The sequence below is a fragment of the Limulus polyphemus genome, unplaced genomic scaffold (assembly GCF_000517525.1).
Source record: "Limulus polyphemus unplaced genomic scaffold, Limulus_polyphemus-2.1.2 Scaffold2458, whole genome shotgun sequence".
NCBI classification, from domain to species: domain Eukaryota; kingdom Metazoa; phylum Arthropoda; class Merostomata; order Xiphosura; family Limulidae; genus Limulus; species Limulus polyphemus.
Genome location: NW_013668068.1, coordinates 10,020 through 27,994, shown reverse-complemented (window position 1 = coordinate 27,994; position 17,975 = coordinate 10,020). Strand labels below are relative to the sequence as shown.

Sequence of the window (17,975 nt, the reverse complement as noted above, 5' to 3'; positions counted from 1 at the left end):
ACAACAAACAAAGATTTATAAACAAAAGTTTCGCAAAGTTACAAATAATATAAAGCCATCTTTCTAGTCTGGAACTTCCTTGATATCTTATCGAGGGTTCACGATGAGCGAGTTAATTACGAGTTGACGTAGGTACAATTCAATGAATAGGGAGCTAACTAGTCCTGTGGTCTCTACTGATCACACGCCTATTTTTCCACGGGTGACGTTAAGTAATGTTTTCGTAAAAATGCTAACGTCCGATGAGAATCCACTCGAGTTAAATAATTTGTAATGTTCGAACTTAGTAAAGGTTCCTGGTCAAATATCTGAAGTTTTCCGATTGGTAAGTGTTATAACAATCACAGTTATAGCTTCCGAAGTTTATAGCACACTGACAATAGCGAACTAATAATAGATAGTCTTCCCTTGGCGCTTCGCGTTGGCCATATTTACGGCTGTGTAGAGGCGTTCTAGAAATTTCAGTCTTACGTAACAATACTAGTTAAAGCGTTTACGTACACACACACGCTGTTAATTCCCACCCTCGAAAATCCTCTACAGCTCTGGAGAACTGGTGGGAGTCTCGCAATACATACCCAAAAGTATAAGCCATGTATCTAAACAAACGTTGATATCAAAATAAATACATAACAACAAATTTATTACAATATGGTGAAGGACAATTCACAGAGATGTATCGACTGATACATCGACTGATTGCTCTATCATTACTTCTTGGTCTTGCAAGTGCTTCCTTTCAGTATTCAAGTTTGTTAAGAGCAAGCTCCATATCACCATGGTAGAGCAGCAACTCAGTGACTTGATTTTGCTATTGTTTGGTTCAAAACAAGAGAAGTTGATCTAGTTAAAAGCTACTCATGCTAATTTCTAGAATCACTTTGCTGTTAATAGTCGATGAAGATAATTGTTCACTTGTCTCTTGTACAATGTTTTCAGTGCGCACATTGTGTGCTCATACTGTATGTTGTGTTCAATGTTACTAAACATATTGTGTTGCATGTACTATACATATTATTCTTTGTATTATACGTACTTATAGTATTTATTTGGAATGATACTTTGGACTTACTCTCATTGTAGAATCTGTCAGTTGCTTTACAGAAAAAACATTCAAGTTTGACACATGCATTGCTGCATATAACCAAGAAAATGCATGTATATACATATATTGGTATATCAATATCAGCAATAAACAGCCAGTATTGGGTATATGGGCAATCCCCATTTTTGGATGCGTGACTCTCCTAGTTGACAGTCGCTGAAAATGTTTATACTCAAGTGTCATTTGGCTTTCTTAAGTAACTTTGCTTTATGCCACAATTGAAGTTTTAACCTCTAACACTTACAGAATGAAGACACCAAAAACAGTCGCAGAAAACTGTTGTTTGTACAACAACGTAAAATATTTTATCTGTACTTTGAGTTAGTTTTACAATATTGGTGAGATAGAAGTAGTTGTGCGAAATAACAGTACGTGTTTATTGTCCGAATAATGACCATTTACCACTTAACACCCTGCATGATATAAGGTTTTAAAAGAAATAATTTGATTGAATTCTGAAATTTACCTTATACCGCGTCTGGAGTTTTCATTTCTATGCAAGTGAGTGTCAAATGGTCCAAATGAACTAATCAGATAACTGTACATCATTATGTCTGTACTTGAATTACATTTTATAACAAACGTCTGACTATTAATAGTATTAATTGAGTTTATTTTTCATATCAATAGTTTGTATTTTATTTTTCGAAGTATTGATTTTGTTTGATTCGATGAAACCAGTTTTATATGGTTGTTTCTATGAAAATGGTGTCAGTGTCACCCACTTAAAATGAGTAAAAAAGGCAGAATATGAGTGCCAATATTAGATAAATGTACAGGTCTAAAAATAAATTTCTGCTTAAGCATTATCGTAAAACACGCAAAATACAACTATATAAATGAAGCTACAAGTTTTATTATATACTGTGTCATTAATGCTAGAATATTTTGAAATATTTGGAGATTTGGTTATTCACTTCCAATGTGGGGTCCTAAACTTATTTTGCTGTGATTTATTCTACTATTAATGTGTAAACATGATGTTTAAACAATTTAGTTGTTTTCCATTACACTCATTTGGCTCTAGTACATTACATTATAGGTTATAATATCGTTAAAAGCAGGGATACCCAGCTAATGATTCAAGTCATTCTATTCATTATAGGTTTTTGTTGTCTTGATTTATAGAAATATATATTTCTAATCAGTTTGGTATACAGAATCGTCTTCATTAGCTTATGTCACTTTTTAGAATTATGTTATCTCTTATCTGTATAGTTAGCTTACTCTCTATTAGAAATCCTTATTAATTATTGCAATATGACAATATTTTATAATTTATTAGGTTACTAAAGTCACGCTGTAACACAGAAAATTACAGTTGCGAGCTATATTACTGTTCATTAAGTCAGAGGAATCAATGATAGCGAGTATTACCCAATAGAACATTACACGTAGACTGAGTTTTCTATGGACGACGAGTTTTCCAAATGAGAGCAGGCAAAATTTATGATGACCAAAGCATAAAATAAAAAATATGACTCATCCAAAAACCTATTATAAACACTCCTTTACCAATCACGAAATCCTAAAACACTGTCACAATTTCCTAAGTAGCGAACCTTCTTCTTATCGTTTGTGCACAATTTAAGTTATAAACTCAAGATAATTTGTAAAACATTTAAAATCGGAGTTTTTTTCCAATCTGGAAAAAAAGTGTAATAATAATCTGACAAGGGTAAAGCGATTTAGTAACCCTATAAAATAAAGACGTGTAATTTACAGAGTTTTCTGCATTTGCGGTGTAATCTACTTTGTAGAAACAGAAAAGAAAAAACGTTTGCGTGCAGCAAGATCCCGACAAATCTGCAATTCCTAAATTGGCAATATTTCATTAATTCGTAAATATATTTACTTTTGAAATTTCATTGTTTATATTTATAGAATTCAAACTTTTCGATATCAATTATTTCAATTATATTTCTACTGAGGGTTAATCATATTTTTATAAGTACAATGTTCTAGATACCGTGCTACCCTTGTAAAAAATTTCTACATTGTCTGTCTTGCATACTCTGATGGCCATGATAACGCACTAGCGAATGTTCCAAAACGCACTTACGTAACATAACATTAAATGACAACAAGGGATCTTTTGGTCCATCTAATATGCTGTCCTATCTACTATACTAAACTAAACACTAAAAAAAACTCCAAGCCAGCCCTTATCATTCAAATATTTATCAAATGTTCCCTTAAACTCCTTTAAATTAACTACATCTACTACATCTGAAGGCAACCTTGTTAGAAAAATAAAACTGTATTACCTGATGATGAATCTTCCCTGCTAAAACATATATTTGTGTCCCCCAGTTTTACCCTTTTCATTATTAAATACGAAAAAAATATTATACATCAGTACTATCAATTACTCGTAATAATTTTAAACATCTTAATCAGATCTCCTCTTTTTTTCAAGAGAAAACAGTTTCAGAGATCTTAACCTGTCCTTGTATGACAACATCCTCTGAACTCAACAATTAAATATCCTTTCTAATGAACCAAGACTGAACACAATGTTCCAAATGTGGTCTAACAAATGACACATACAGTGACATTATAGCCTCCTAGTGGCACAGCGGTATGTCTGCGGACTTACAACGGTTGAAACCAGGTTTCGATACCCGTCGTGGGTAGAGCACAGATAATCCATTGTGTAGCTTTGTGCTTAACTACAAACCAACAAACAAACAGACATTATAATATCTTTAAATTTATTATAAAATATTTCTGTAATTAAAATATAAAATCCTATTTGCCCTGCTACTAGCAACAGCACATTATTTCGATAGCTTAAAAGACTGGTCAACCAGAACGCTAAGACTGTTTTCTTCCATAACTTTTTAAAGTTATTCCCATCAAAATTAGACTCATAATTCAAATTATAATATCCCACGTGCATGACCTTGTATTTATTATAACTAAAAGCCGTCTGTAATTTATTCACCCAATTCTTTTGTAAACAACAGTTTCCTTTTCACAGCTAGTGACACCAAAAACTTTAATGTTATCGGTAAATGTAAATAACTTATTAACCATTCCTTCATCTGTTATTGATATAAATCAAATAGAACGAAGGTCATAACACGGAGCTCTGTGGTACCCAAGTTGTGACATTAATCCATTTGGTCTGGACCCCATTTATAGCAACCCTTTCTTTTTTCCATCTATCCAGTTTTCTATCCAATGTGCCAATCTATCCTCCATACCTACAAAGATTATCTTTTAATAAGCCATATATGTGATACCATGTCAAATGCTTATTGAAAATCCAGATAAACTAAATCCACACATGTATACTCATCTACATAAGCAGTTATCTGTTCAAAGAATGTCAAAAGTCTAGTAAAACAAGACTTTACCCTAGTGAAATCATACTAATTATCCAATAAAGTTTTATACTTTGTTAAATGACTTTGCAAAACATCTTTTATCAGACTTTCAAAACGTTTCCCCACCACTAAAATTACTGGGAAAAAGTTTACCACCTCCCTTGAAAAGAGGAGTAGCATTAGCCAACTTTCATTCCTCTGGCACATGTTTTTTACTTAGTTGCTGACATATCGTGACTATGAGACTGAACAGGAGTGGAACGGTGAAGGTTATCGTGATATGTGAGCTAGCTCAACGACAGATGTTAGATAATTTCAACATGAATCATTCAAGGCAAGGTAAAATTACTCTGTTTGTTGTTTCGAGGCTGCTTGCTAAGTTTAAGACAACAAGGTCGATAAGTGATTTGCAGTGAACTTTATAACTAAAGACTGCATCTGGGTAAGCCAAAACAACGTACTTTATCGGTGATGAAACTGTTTCACCTAATTGTCGCTACTGATCCCATCCTATATAAACCTGTGGTTCCTCTAAAATTCATGGTGTTATGTAATATTCTTGATGACAAAGTGTTGGTTAATTTTTTCTTTTATGACAATGTTGGCAGCAACACATTTGTTACCATACTAATTGACCAATTTATTTCTAAGCTGCATTATTTTGTATGTATGAAACCACTGCATGTTTCTATTAGGTTTATGCACAATGTCACTATGTAATCGAGACACGGATGTGACTGAAGACAACTTTCTAATGTGAATCTCTTCAAGTTTTCTTTGCAGAGATTTGTGAAGTCGTGTGTTAACAATACACATCCAGCATATTAGTGACCAATGTATCTATATCATCCCGAATATCCTGATAATTATGAATTTATATGTCTTTGGCCATCTTTCTTGAGAAAGGAATCGTTGATTTTATGATGTGGTTGCAAGCTTGAGAACTTTTAATTTATAAGCCTTTGTCAAATTCAAATCTTTTTTCAATTAAGTTTAATTATTCGTTGTTTGTGGTTCCTGTATATGTATATTTGTCTGTTTTCATAGTTATTTCTATTAATGTATAATTTTCTTTTTCAGTCTTGGAAGTAATTGGACCAGAGTATCGTTCTATTCTTGGAATTTGTTACCAATTTGGCTGGGCATTAGGCTATACTATTCTACCTGGTGTTGCTTTTTTGGTGAAAAAGTGGAGACATTTTCAGCTGATCATTAGTGTCCCCTGGATACTTCTTTGTAGTATTTGGTGGTAATGTGTCATTTATACTTCGAGGATTATCCTCATTATAATTAAAATAATGCAGTAGAAAAATTAAAAATTATTCAAACTATTTACTCCATATTTGGTTGTTTTTAGCGCAAAGCTGCATGGCGGTTTATCTATGCTCTGTACACCGCAGGAAATTTAACCAACGAATCCCAGATTTTAGCACTGAAAGTCCTCAAACTTACCGTTGATCAACTGCGTGGAGGGGTCGTTTTATTCTTCTACGCTTTATTTCTAAAATCTATAAAAGCTGTTTCGATCAACTTGAAGAAAAAAGAATGTTATTCTAGATGACTGAACTCATATTCTAGAGTTATATATATCGATTCACTCTTGCCCTGTAAATAGTTGCCGTTCATAATATATTTCTGTGTAATATATTTTCACGTATATAACTATAGAAATTAGAAATAAAGGTATAAAATCTAGGAGTGGAAACATCAGTGTTTACTGATAATAAATTTTGAAAACAGATAATTTTAGGCAAACTTTCACAATTTCTGAAAAGGCAGATTAAGCAGCATTTAATACATTTATATAATTTTAAATAGATATAAATATCTAGACTTTTATTAGTCCAAAAACCACAAATTGAAAAGCCTTAAAATATCATTACTTGGTACAGTAGAAGACCCTTTAATCAAATATCTGACAAATATACACAACTACAAAATCTGGTAAATGTAAGAGAAAGAGAATGATTTTGATCACCATTTATATAATATAACATATAAAATATACCGAAATATATTTATTTACTAGGTTACAGCTACAGACAAGAGCAAAGACTAAAACTTTAAGACATATTTAATTCCAATAAGGAAAAATTTCTCAAATTTTGAAATACAGCTATACTTTAAAAAATTTGGAACCACTGTTGTAAATACCTTGGCAGAAAAACGGTTCCAGATAACTTAAAGTTTCGTACCTTTGCATTAAAAAATAAACGTTCTATGTGTGCGAGCTGATACACTAGAAGGAAGCTGTCAATAGTACCTACCGCCAACTCTAGAGCTACTGTTCTTTGACTGAATTGTGAGATTTAACTCAATCGCATTTTCATAGCGAACTCACAGCCCCAAAGTGAGGAGCGAGGTTTTGTGACAACGAAATGCGAAACGGGAATCCTCGGTTTGACAATCCGAAGACATAACCAATGTTCATATCATTAGTTAATCGATGCACTGTTAATAGAGTGCTTTTGCAAAGACCACACACACAAACATACATATGAATATTTATATATAGTAAGTTTTGCTTTTCTACATTCAAAAATTTTCTAAATTCCTTATTAAAATCTCAGTCTAATCAAATCTAAACACAAAATTATTCATATGAAAATAAAAACAAGAATCGAAATTTGTCAAAAAGCTCAGGTGATAAAAAAACAAGAAACAGCTCAAGATACAATAATATTCACAAACTATGTTAAAAAATAAAAAGTACAGACAGTACTAGGGACCCCCCTAGTGGCACAAAGGTATGTCTGCGCTAGAAACCGGGTTTCGATACCCGTGGTGGGCAGAGCACAGATGGCCCATTGTGTAGCTTTGTGCTTAATTCCAAACAAACCAAACCAGTACTAGGGCATAGTAATCATTCTCACAACGTATTTAAATTACAATAAACACTAACAAGAATACCCTCACAAACAGTGTTAAAGTTAGAGTAAATATACTTCTGTAACGTTCAAAATATAGTAATCATTCATTAATTAAATACACACACACAAGTATCAACTTACTGTCAGTACTAACATATTGTACAGTAAATATTCCCAAAGAAGGCACAGTATTGCACTCATAAACAGTATATAGTAAATACACACTTTAATGCTCTAGCTACAGAAAACAGGACTCAAATAACTTTTTAACTGCATACATTTACAAACTAAACGAAGAGTACATAAAGTACTTTGTAAACACTGCTCAAAATATAGTACGTTTTCACAAATAATGCTCAGCATGTAATAATTACTCATAAAAAAGTATTCCTTTAAAAAGACACCCAATGATTCTTCAGCTAAACTACACGATGATAATAAACAAGGCTTACCTTACTGTGACAACCCCTTCTTCTTTAAGATGGAGAACAAATGTAAACTTTTATTAGCTTTCGAAAACCATCTATAAACAAGGATAAAGAATAACTTGTTTAATTATATTTTAGTATAATATGTATTTACTTGAGGTATTTTTAATTAGGCATAGTTTATGTATTTTTTTTTAGTTTCTCTATCGTCACAAAATAACTGTTTTAAAATACTTATGGTTACATTATGTTATCGTGTTAAGAATACATTAGTTGTACTAAAACTACTTTTGAGATTGGTAGAGGGTTAATCACCTCAAAATATCATAAGGCAGAACGTCAAGGTAAACAAAAGTTTTAACTTATAACTTCTTGCTTCTTTTTTGTTACAAATGTGTGTTACGGTGTGTGTTACGTGCGCTACGTTGCCATAATTTCAAAGAACTGCATAAAGTTCTTAAAATTTAATACAAGCATTCACAAGTAGTGCCATGATATACAGCAATCACTGATAAATATAGTTACAAATATTTTGTCTCACTGTTATATAATATAATTTTAATATAGGAAACAAACATTTTAAATTCCTGTAGAGTTCTAACTCAAAATCTGGTAAATCCAGGATAGTGCATGTGTTAATTCAACCCTTGCTCTCTATTGCTTATACAGTCAAAGATGCCACCTGCTATTTGGTTGAGTAGTTGTATTGTATCCAACGTTGTTGTGAATGGGATATTCTTTTACGACTATCACATGGAATTATTATTACAGGTCAGTATTATTTGGTTTCACTGTCAGGAGATTGATATGCGTCATTCTTTGTTCCAGCTAGTAACTCAGCTCATTGATCTGCGATTAAACGACTTCCGAGTTTCGTCAGACCATAAAGAAACGAAATTTCATGTGGCAGTCTCTGTGCATTGCATCACCTTAACTTGTAATGGATATACTGTCTAGGTAATCCATCAAAGCAAAAAGCAACTTATCTGTCGACTATGCGTGTGGTATTGGAATTAGAGAAAAATGTAATTGGAAATCTAATGTGAACATGTTTTCTGTTGTTGTTTTTTCAAATTCTCGACATCATATTAAATGACTGCATTGAATGAGCTACACACTCATAACGCTGGGGGGGGGGGGGTAGATACTCATTTATCAATATTTATGAAGTGGCCTTAATTGGCCCCATTACAAAGTACAGCATTTTTTTTATATTCCCAGCTGAGTAATAATGTTTCAAAACTGAAATACCATACAATTTGTAGTGTGGCGAGATTCATCAGCGTTGATGACAGTGTTGTAGTTTCCGAAACACTTGGTACGATTATTCCAGCCACGAAATACCACGGATAAATGAGCGACTTTCTTCAAAACAAAAACTGATCTCATTCTTAACATCTGCAATCTAAAAATGAAGAAAGTTTCCTTTCTCGTTAAATGCTTATATTATGAAAGTTTATAGATTGAGGTCAGTTAATGGAAAAAAAAAAAGGTCCGTAGATAGGGATTTTAACATTGGGAAAAGGAGTGTTGTTTGCATAATAGTACGAGAAAACAAATGATCAAGCTGCTTGTTCAAGTGAGAAAATATTCTATCCATTAATCCAATAATGGTAATTGAAAAGGGATTTTAGCACTTGGCAATTTACTTAGAATACAAAGTGATGACATATTTGGAATGATTGGTTGGTTTGAAGTTTTTAGGCACAAGATTTATACTATCTGCACCAAGCAGTTGGTTAGATGAGGTTATCGTTTTTTGTGCACTATGTACAAGAAAACTATGAAAGGATAAATGAAGTGTGTGTGTGTAAGATGAAAACATAAAACAAAAAAGTACGTTTTATAAGGACAAAATATTAAATAGAACTACAAAGACCTATGACCCATAAAAATTTAAAATGCGATCCGTCTGGATATTATTATATTTGCAATGACACTGTACAATGTCAAAGGGACACTATGATGTAAATTTTGTCTAAAGTTGGGCCTCTAGCAACATTATGAAAGTAAGAGTTCGACAACAGTGACTTGTTTGCCACAGTGCTCACACATTGATGGTCATTCTATTGTAACAGAAAACGATGAGCAATAAAAATGTGGGTAATGTGGAGCCTTGTGAAGAAACTTCCTCCTTTCGACGCCTGCACAAATTAGATGGGCAACCAGCATATTAGGTTTTATCTAGAAAATATAATTGTGTCTCTGCTCATCCAAAATTTTCTGCCAATTGGTTGGCTTAAAATCTAAATATAGAATAGACTAGGCTGTGATGATGCCAGAGGATGCTGTTTTGGCTGTGGTATCAGGAGCTCATTACCTCAGATACCTATGTGGCGAGGAATAAAAAATAATAATGTCGTGACAGAAGACAGTGAGAAATAGACCAGTTGTTTCTGAAGAGAATTGCGAGAGAACTGATGTTAATCAATTCCAGTGCCTTCAAAAAGGTAAGCATATTTGTATAGATGATAAAAATTAGTATAATACTTATCTTTTATGTATTCCAGAACAACTGGGACTGCATACAACTCAACAGATAATAGAGAGCCTATAGAGGCGAATCTGTGAACAAATATTGAACTCCAGTAAACCTTGGCAGAACCTACAAAGTCACTTGATTTTGATCCATCATTAAACTTGGATATGGAAGTGTTTATTATAAAGAAGTCAATACTTCTTGTCAGGAATATCCAACTTCTCCATATAACTCATTGAAATATCTCAATGGGAGATGGTAACAGGTTATGGTGAGGTAAACTGATCATCAGATTCAGCAGCAACATCCAATGACGGGCTTAACTTTGCTTGGATATATAAGCCAAAACATTAAATAGCAGGCTATCTGTTTGCAAAAAGCATACCCCACTAAAGTTTGAAGATAAATTACCAGTTGGGATGCTGTGACAGTGATTCGAGCATTGCATCATAATCTAATGAAAGTTGGAAACATGTGAGATGTAATGAAGGTTCACATGTGTACAAACTCTGGACTGTACTTCTGTAATTATGGAGTTTCACTAAGTACCGACGGTTTCAAGTATCAATTATATACCATAACGTACTTATATCCTTCGTTAACTGTATAAAAATTACTGTAACTTATTTTACTTCTATAAAATTCACCTTATAGCAGCATGTATTTGAACAGTCTTAAAAAACTGAATATGAAATAATTCTCAGTTTTTCAAAAGTTTTATTTTAACTGTTAACTTGAAACCTAAATTTTACATCTTTATAAGTGCTACCGATGATCATGTGATTTGGGTTTTTTAATGAATATTAATTATTGTCAAGCTCTTCCTTTGAATTCAAACGTTATTCATAACTCCAAGATCATTTAGATACCAAATTATAAAATAATTTTATCAATCAAAGACATAAGAAGCAATAAAATATTAGCAATGCTAGAATCAGAAAAACGTGTTTTGTGATGATGTTTGGTTATGGTATTATTATTATTTATTTCTTCACAAAAAGTACTTGTAAAAAACATAATATCGCGCATTCACTCACATTGTTGTTTTTGTTCTGTAGATTAAATTTTAAGTGTTCTTCAAATTATTACATTTAGATTCTTTTAGTTTTTAAAATAATTAAATATAAAAATCGATTCCTTGCTCTCCGTTTCGGTTTGCTTTGAAATTCGCGCGAAGCTACACGGGGGCTATTTGTATAATCCGTCCCTAATTTAGAAGTAATAGACTAGAGGGAAGGCATCTAGTCATAACCACCCACCACTAACTCTTGGGCTACTTTTTTCCAATAAATAATGGAATTGACCGCCACGATATAAAGCCCTCATGACTGAAAGAGCGAACGTGTTTAGCGGAGGGAATTCAAATCGGTGACCTTAAATAATGTTCAAATTGTAATTAGGCAATAGCTCAACTAAGGCAAATATGTTCCTAACTCAATTATTTAAACACATTCGAAGATTAATTTGAAATTTATCTGTATGTGACGGATTTATTGTTATATGTTTATTTTAATATCAAAGTTTCTTTCAATTTAATTTATATTTAGAAATGTACATAACGTATACTGTTAAATATGTATTGCGAAACTCCCGCCTACTCTCTAAAATTGTAGAAGACTCTCGAGTGTAAGAATCAACAATATATGTGTGTGCGTAAATGCCAGTGTAGCTTTGTATTGTTACATAATCTGAATTTTCGAGAAACTCCCCACACGCCTATGAATATAACCAACGCGACACGCCTGAAAACAGTATATATTATTGGTTTGCTGTAATTGGTGTGCTAAAAAGGTCGTAAGCTATAATTTTGATTAACACTTATTAATCGGGAACTTCAGATATATTGACCAGGAACAACCGTTATAAAAACAACAGCAAATAACTAAACACTAAAGGTTTGGTTTGTTTTGCATTTTGCGCAAAGCTACACGAGGACTATCTGCGCTAGTTGTCCCTAATTTAGCAGTGTAAGACTAGAGGGAAGGCAGCTAGTCATCACCACCCACCGACAACTCTTGGGCTACTCTTTTACCAACGAATAGTGGGATTGACCGTCACATTATAACGCCCCCACGGCTGAAAGGTCGAGCATGTTTGGCGTGACGGGGATTCGAACCCACGACCCTCAGATTGCGAGTCGAGCTCCCTAACCACCTGGCCATGCCGGGCCGACACTAAAGGAGTTAGTACCATGTTCTCAAGCTCACAACTTTCTGAGTCCAATAACATTTGCAACATCCGCGACCAGTTGTGGGCACGGTATTTACTCCTTAATGCCAATGCTGTGTCCTGTTATCATACGTCTAAATACTGACGTAATTGTATTAACAAAAGAAACTGTCTTCTTTTTATTGTTTTGTGCTAATAATAATTATAGCCCCTTGCGGTTGCTGTCGCTCTGTTGAATTTTATATATATATATATTTGGGACAGTATAATTAAGTCTTTGTGAGTACTATTTTATAAAAGCATTATCTACAAAAATATGATTTTTAAGTGATGAATAATTAAATTTACAAATGACGTTTGAGCTCAGATTTATCTTTGTCGGGGTCAGGAAAAAAAGGAGTAATCAGTGGATCTGTATTATACACCGTATTCTTATATAAATGTTAATAATTCCTTATTTTATTTAGGTTTCTTCCAGAATCTCCTCGTTGGCTACTATCACATGGAAAGGTCAAACTGGCAGAAAAGGAAATAAGAAATGCTGCAAGAGTCAACGGTAAAATAGTCTCGAACTGGCAGGTAATCATGGCCCAACTTATGACTAAAGAAAAGCAGGTAGGTTAAGGTTGACCGGCTTTATTAAGCTAGGTGATTATTTTAATGGTTTAAAGTAAAAACTTTGCATTCAGCGGTGTATATATTGCATTTTAATTATGCACCTGCTAGGATGTGGTGAATGGAGCGATACTCCAGGAAAATATAAAATTAACTGACACACACATTAGAGATCATTAATTTAATAGAGTTACAATGTAGATCCGAAAAATTGTCAGAATAATCTATCCAAAGATAATAAGCTCGAGGATACCCAAGAAAAGAACACCACAAAAAAAAACTATAATGAAAAATAGAGAAGCTAAATGGTTCAAGCATCAGTTATGAAAAAATAACCAGTTAAATAATACAAGAATCTGGGAAAAGTGTGAAAATAATATATATGCAAACATTGGCCTATCTGGGAAAAAAAATAAAATGATATATGTGATATTTTCGGACAACCTGGAAAAACTTTAAAATAACGTGTGCTAGCGTAGGACAACCTCGAGAAAGTATGAATAGTTTGACATTTTTAGAGATTGCAAAAATATAATTTCATTACATTTACTCAGAAAAAATAATAAAGCTCCTGAAAATTTGTATTTTCGAAATTGAACCTGTTGTGCATTTGGCTTATGATCAATTAACAAAATTAAGGATAAATTCAACAGCCTCAGTAAAAAATGTCAAAAAGATTAAATGTACTAGTCATGAGAACTCTTTATACAAAAAAGAGATTCATGGCTAAAATAAGCAACGGAGAGAGCACGTGCATTTGTAATTCAATGTACACTCAAAACCAATTAGACGAAAAATGTTGTTTGTTTTCTTGTTGATAAGCCTCCGATCCTTATCAAGATAGGCCCTCAGACTTATTACTGAGCCAACGGGCGAGGGGTGGGAGCTAAAAATAAAATAAAAGGCCTGCCGAAAATAAGTCTCCTGGTGAAAGTTTAATTAAAAAGAAGAAAAAAAAATGCATTTTTTTCTTCTTGTTTTAAGGAAGAAGAAATGAAACGTAATCGCCAAGCCACATTTTTGGATTTATTCAAAACTCCTAATATGAGAAAGAAGAGCTTGAATAACTTTCTTTTCTGGTGAGTCCCCATGTTAGACGCAGTTTTTTAAGTTCATATGCAAAATATAGTGAATGAATATTATCTGTATAATAGATCAATAGATCTTTTGTGAGCCTTTGACTGCTTTTTTACACACAAACCAAAAAAAAAAGAAACAAATGTATCTACTTGGGATTCGATACACATGGAAAATAAAGATGACAATAAAAGTGAAACAACTTCCAGAATACATATATATTTCTGGTAATAGATTGTAATCAAAATGCCCAACTTGCACATTTTTGTCCTTTTATTAAATAAACAACAACATTTATGACGTTGAGTTATGCTTATCATATTAACCAAACTAAATTCAGAATGTTATAAAGATAATATTAAAAATACATTATATAATTTCATCAAACAATCTTTCCCATAAAACTTATTAAATTACTAACGTTATCAGGTTCTATAAGCTGAAGTTATGATACTTTTGTATAGCGGGTAACTTTTATGTCGAAATAGAAGGTTTCAAACTGGTCATTTTGGAATAAGTATTTTGAGAATCGTAGGTCTATTAATTATTAAGAAGTAACACTGATAGATATTCCAAGTGCTTAAAAGATACTAATTAGAAAACTAAGAAGACAAAACATACTTCATGAAAAATGGGTCTTCAATATTGAGTGAATAATTACCGACAATAAAAAAAAATATTTAAACGTTAATGAGTGAAATAATGACGAAAGAACAAGCAATGAAACATAAAGTTCCAATATTCGTGTTTTGTTCTGGTTGGTAAGTGTTTTGAGCAGTGTATAATTTACTTTGAAAACAAAAAGTTTCAATTTGCACCTCAAGTTTACTGAGAATATAAAAACCATACAGCAAGGTAACTCTGAAACTAGAGACTAGTTATTACTAAACTATAGTTTAATCCCTTTAAGTTTCTACATATGAACAACAAACACAATTACAATAAAATTCTTATTCAGAAAGAGAAAAAGCCAACTGTCAATAGTTGAACCTAACACGATGAATGTTCAGAAATAAACGGGTTTCATACACCAAATCGACTCGCAATCTGAGGATCGCGGGTTCGAATCCCCGTCATACCAAGCATGCTCGCCCTTTCAGCCGTGGAAGCGTTATAATGTGACAGGCAATCCCACTATTCGTTAGTAAAAGAGTAGCCCCAAGAGTTGGCGGTGGGTAGTGATGACTAGCTGCCTTCCCTCTAGTCTTACGCTGCTAAATTAGGGACGGCTAGCGCAGATAGCCCTTGTGTAGCTTTACGCGAAATTCAAAACAAACATACACCAAATGTGAATACACTTTAATTGAACAAATATTTGTGTTACTACGTCCGTCACTACCCGCCTACTGCTAGTGATATCAAATGTTATATGTTTTAATATAGTGGCGTGTAACATATTTACGAAATGACAATTGTAAATGTTATTGGTTTTGAACAATGTGAAGTGGATCAGATCTTTTTTTCTAATGGATGATAATGCATTCCCCAAAATGCCCAATGGTTAAAACTTCCTGGAAGAAGAGGGTATCAGGTTCTTAATACGCGTAGTCATAGCCCAACACTATGTGGCTTTCACATTTGTGATCCTCTCACTTGCATTTTTACCAGACTGTATTATGAAACTCAGATAATAATGGAGGAAATTCATTAGGAACTATATTGAGAAGTAATGTATGGTTGTCCACTTCCTGAGCACTTTTGGTGTACGTTTTTAATTATAATCTTATATGGTTGACCTATAAAATCCCATGTCTTTCCGATCACGCCTAGTACATTGTATTGATATTAATTCTTCCTTATTAGTGATAAAATTAAAATAGTTTTTAAGAAATATTTTTGTACTTACCCTTTGTATGCTATATTACATTAAATTATTCACTTTCAATTTGCTATAGCAGAATGTTCATTCTATTATACATTGTTATTTGGGAAACGTCAAAAACCAAAACTTGATAGTTAAGTCTGGGAAGTTTTTACTCCCAATCATATTTAGTATACTGTTTAAAAATATATATATAAATGCTTAACTAAATATGAGTTTTACGGATGGAATATTTTTTCACACAAAAAAAATGTTTGATGTATCATAATGTTGTATAAGTAGTTCCAAATATTTATAGATATCATCAAAAAAACTAATATAAGTCAGCATACACAGATAGTAAATATTTTTGATTATTCGGGATAACACTTCTATTTATATTGATTAAGGTAATTGAAGAAATGTTTTAAATTTGTTTAATATTTCTGTAAGAGAAGAAGACATGTGTCGTTCACTTTTAATATTGTAGTTATTAGTTGAACATTGTGTTATACAAAGGTTGAGCATTTTATATTAAAACGATTATGGAGCCGTACCACATCGCTACAGTCCATATTCCCACATTTAGTCATGCTCTATCTGACAACTGTGCATCATGACAATTTCTCTACAGCGTAATTTCAATTGCAAAAGGCTCTGTAGTGTGACTGTCATGCCCAAAGCACACCCTTTCCTCCTGCAGCTTTTCATAATATATCTAGTGTAAGAGGATGGCAGTTTCCTGTTTCGACAGCCTTATTTTACAGAAATCCATAGGTGCTACATCAGTGACTTGACCAATGTGTCTTCGTAAGGAATAGAAGGAATACCTGTCTCATTCTTCAGCTGCTTTAAGTATGTGACTGTTGCATATACAAGACTGTTTAGTTTAAGAGTTATTATTTAGTGAGTTAATAATCAATGATTATTTAGTTTCATAACAGAGTGTTAAAAGTTAATTATTTTAAAAGCAATAGTTATGACAAGTGTCGTTATGTAACTCGATAAAAGTCGTACGTTGTGTATGCAGTTTGATTGTCTTTGGTAATATTGTTGACGTCATCTTACTCGAAGCTTCTAAGTTTTTCTCGTTATGTGAATATTGTTGTCACTAGAGGGTTAGATATTTCAAGATTTTTCTGTTAACAAATAAAAATAAATACGTGCAGATAAAGAGTGCAAGAAGTTAAGTAAATTAGTGAAAGTGAAGTTAGACTGAGTGGTATCAATTTAGCTGTAACTGGCGATTGCGTGCTGTCTGTTTATTGTTAAAATTTAGCACCAAAAAGTCACAGACACCTACTGTAAAGAATCCGGCCCCTATACAAGAAACCTGACAGTGACAGTTGAACACATATGTCATGCAAGCGACTTATGTACACACATGGCTTGTCATTCTTCCAGATGTAAATCCTTATTTCTTACGTCGCACTGTTGCCTGGGGAAGTAGGCAGCTTTTGTACGACCTTCGTTTTCGTCAGTTTTCACGGTTACAAGATGTTTACCATGGCTGATATACAACTTGTTGCAGGTCTCTTTCTGGATGATCCTGGTGTCACAAGTTGATCCATATTCCTTTGTTTTCCAATTCAATTAAGTAAAGAATAACCGAGTCTTGCATAATCTCAATCCCCGACCTAAACACAGCTCTATGATCTGAGTACATGAATATATTGTTCGGAAAGGGCTGTTAATATCCTTCCCAAAACCAATTGATTTTCTGGGACATCATACTACCTACAACATGCCAAACAATTTTAAAATGTGCTTCTGATACACACTTTTCCACCGCGACTTTATATCGGCTATAGTTGTTATGCATCTTACTGGTTTATCAAATTCAAATTCGTTTTAATATTATGTACTTGACCTTTTGTATTTGTTGTCAAATATGAGCAATTATGCTTCATATTATAATTAATAACAGTACAAGATGAAAATATTTGAACAGCAGTTTTAACTGGAAAGCCAATGAGTTTCAAACATATTTTACATTTAAAAGAGTAGAAAAGTGTTTATAGATAAAATCTAAATAAAATAATAGAAAATGGGTTCTGTAATAAAATATTGTTGCGTAAGCGAAGTCACATGACTAGTGT

The 17,975-nt window shown here is 32.9% G+C and overlaps 1 protein-coding gene across 3 annotated transcripts in view; it reads left to right on the top strand.

Annotated features, from left to right (window-relative positions):
• Window positions 1-17,975, top strand: part of LOC106467006 (solute carrier family 22 member 21-like) — a 60,745-nt gene that overhangs the window by 37,771 nt on the left and 4,999 nt on the right. For 2 of the 3 annotated variants that reach the window (XM_022395093.1, XM_022395091.1), the window contains exons 5-7: window positions 5,518-5,686; window positions 12,851-12,998; window positions 13,983-14,077. In XM_022395093.1, the coding sequence (XP_022250801.1) occupies window positions 5,518-5,686; window positions 12,851-12,998; window positions 13,983-14,077 (412 nt within the window). The remainder of the gene's footprint in view (window positions 1-5,517; window positions 5,687-12,850; window positions 12,999-13,982; window positions 14,078-17,975) is intronic. The other variant, XM_022395092.1, reaches the window with a different exon arrangement.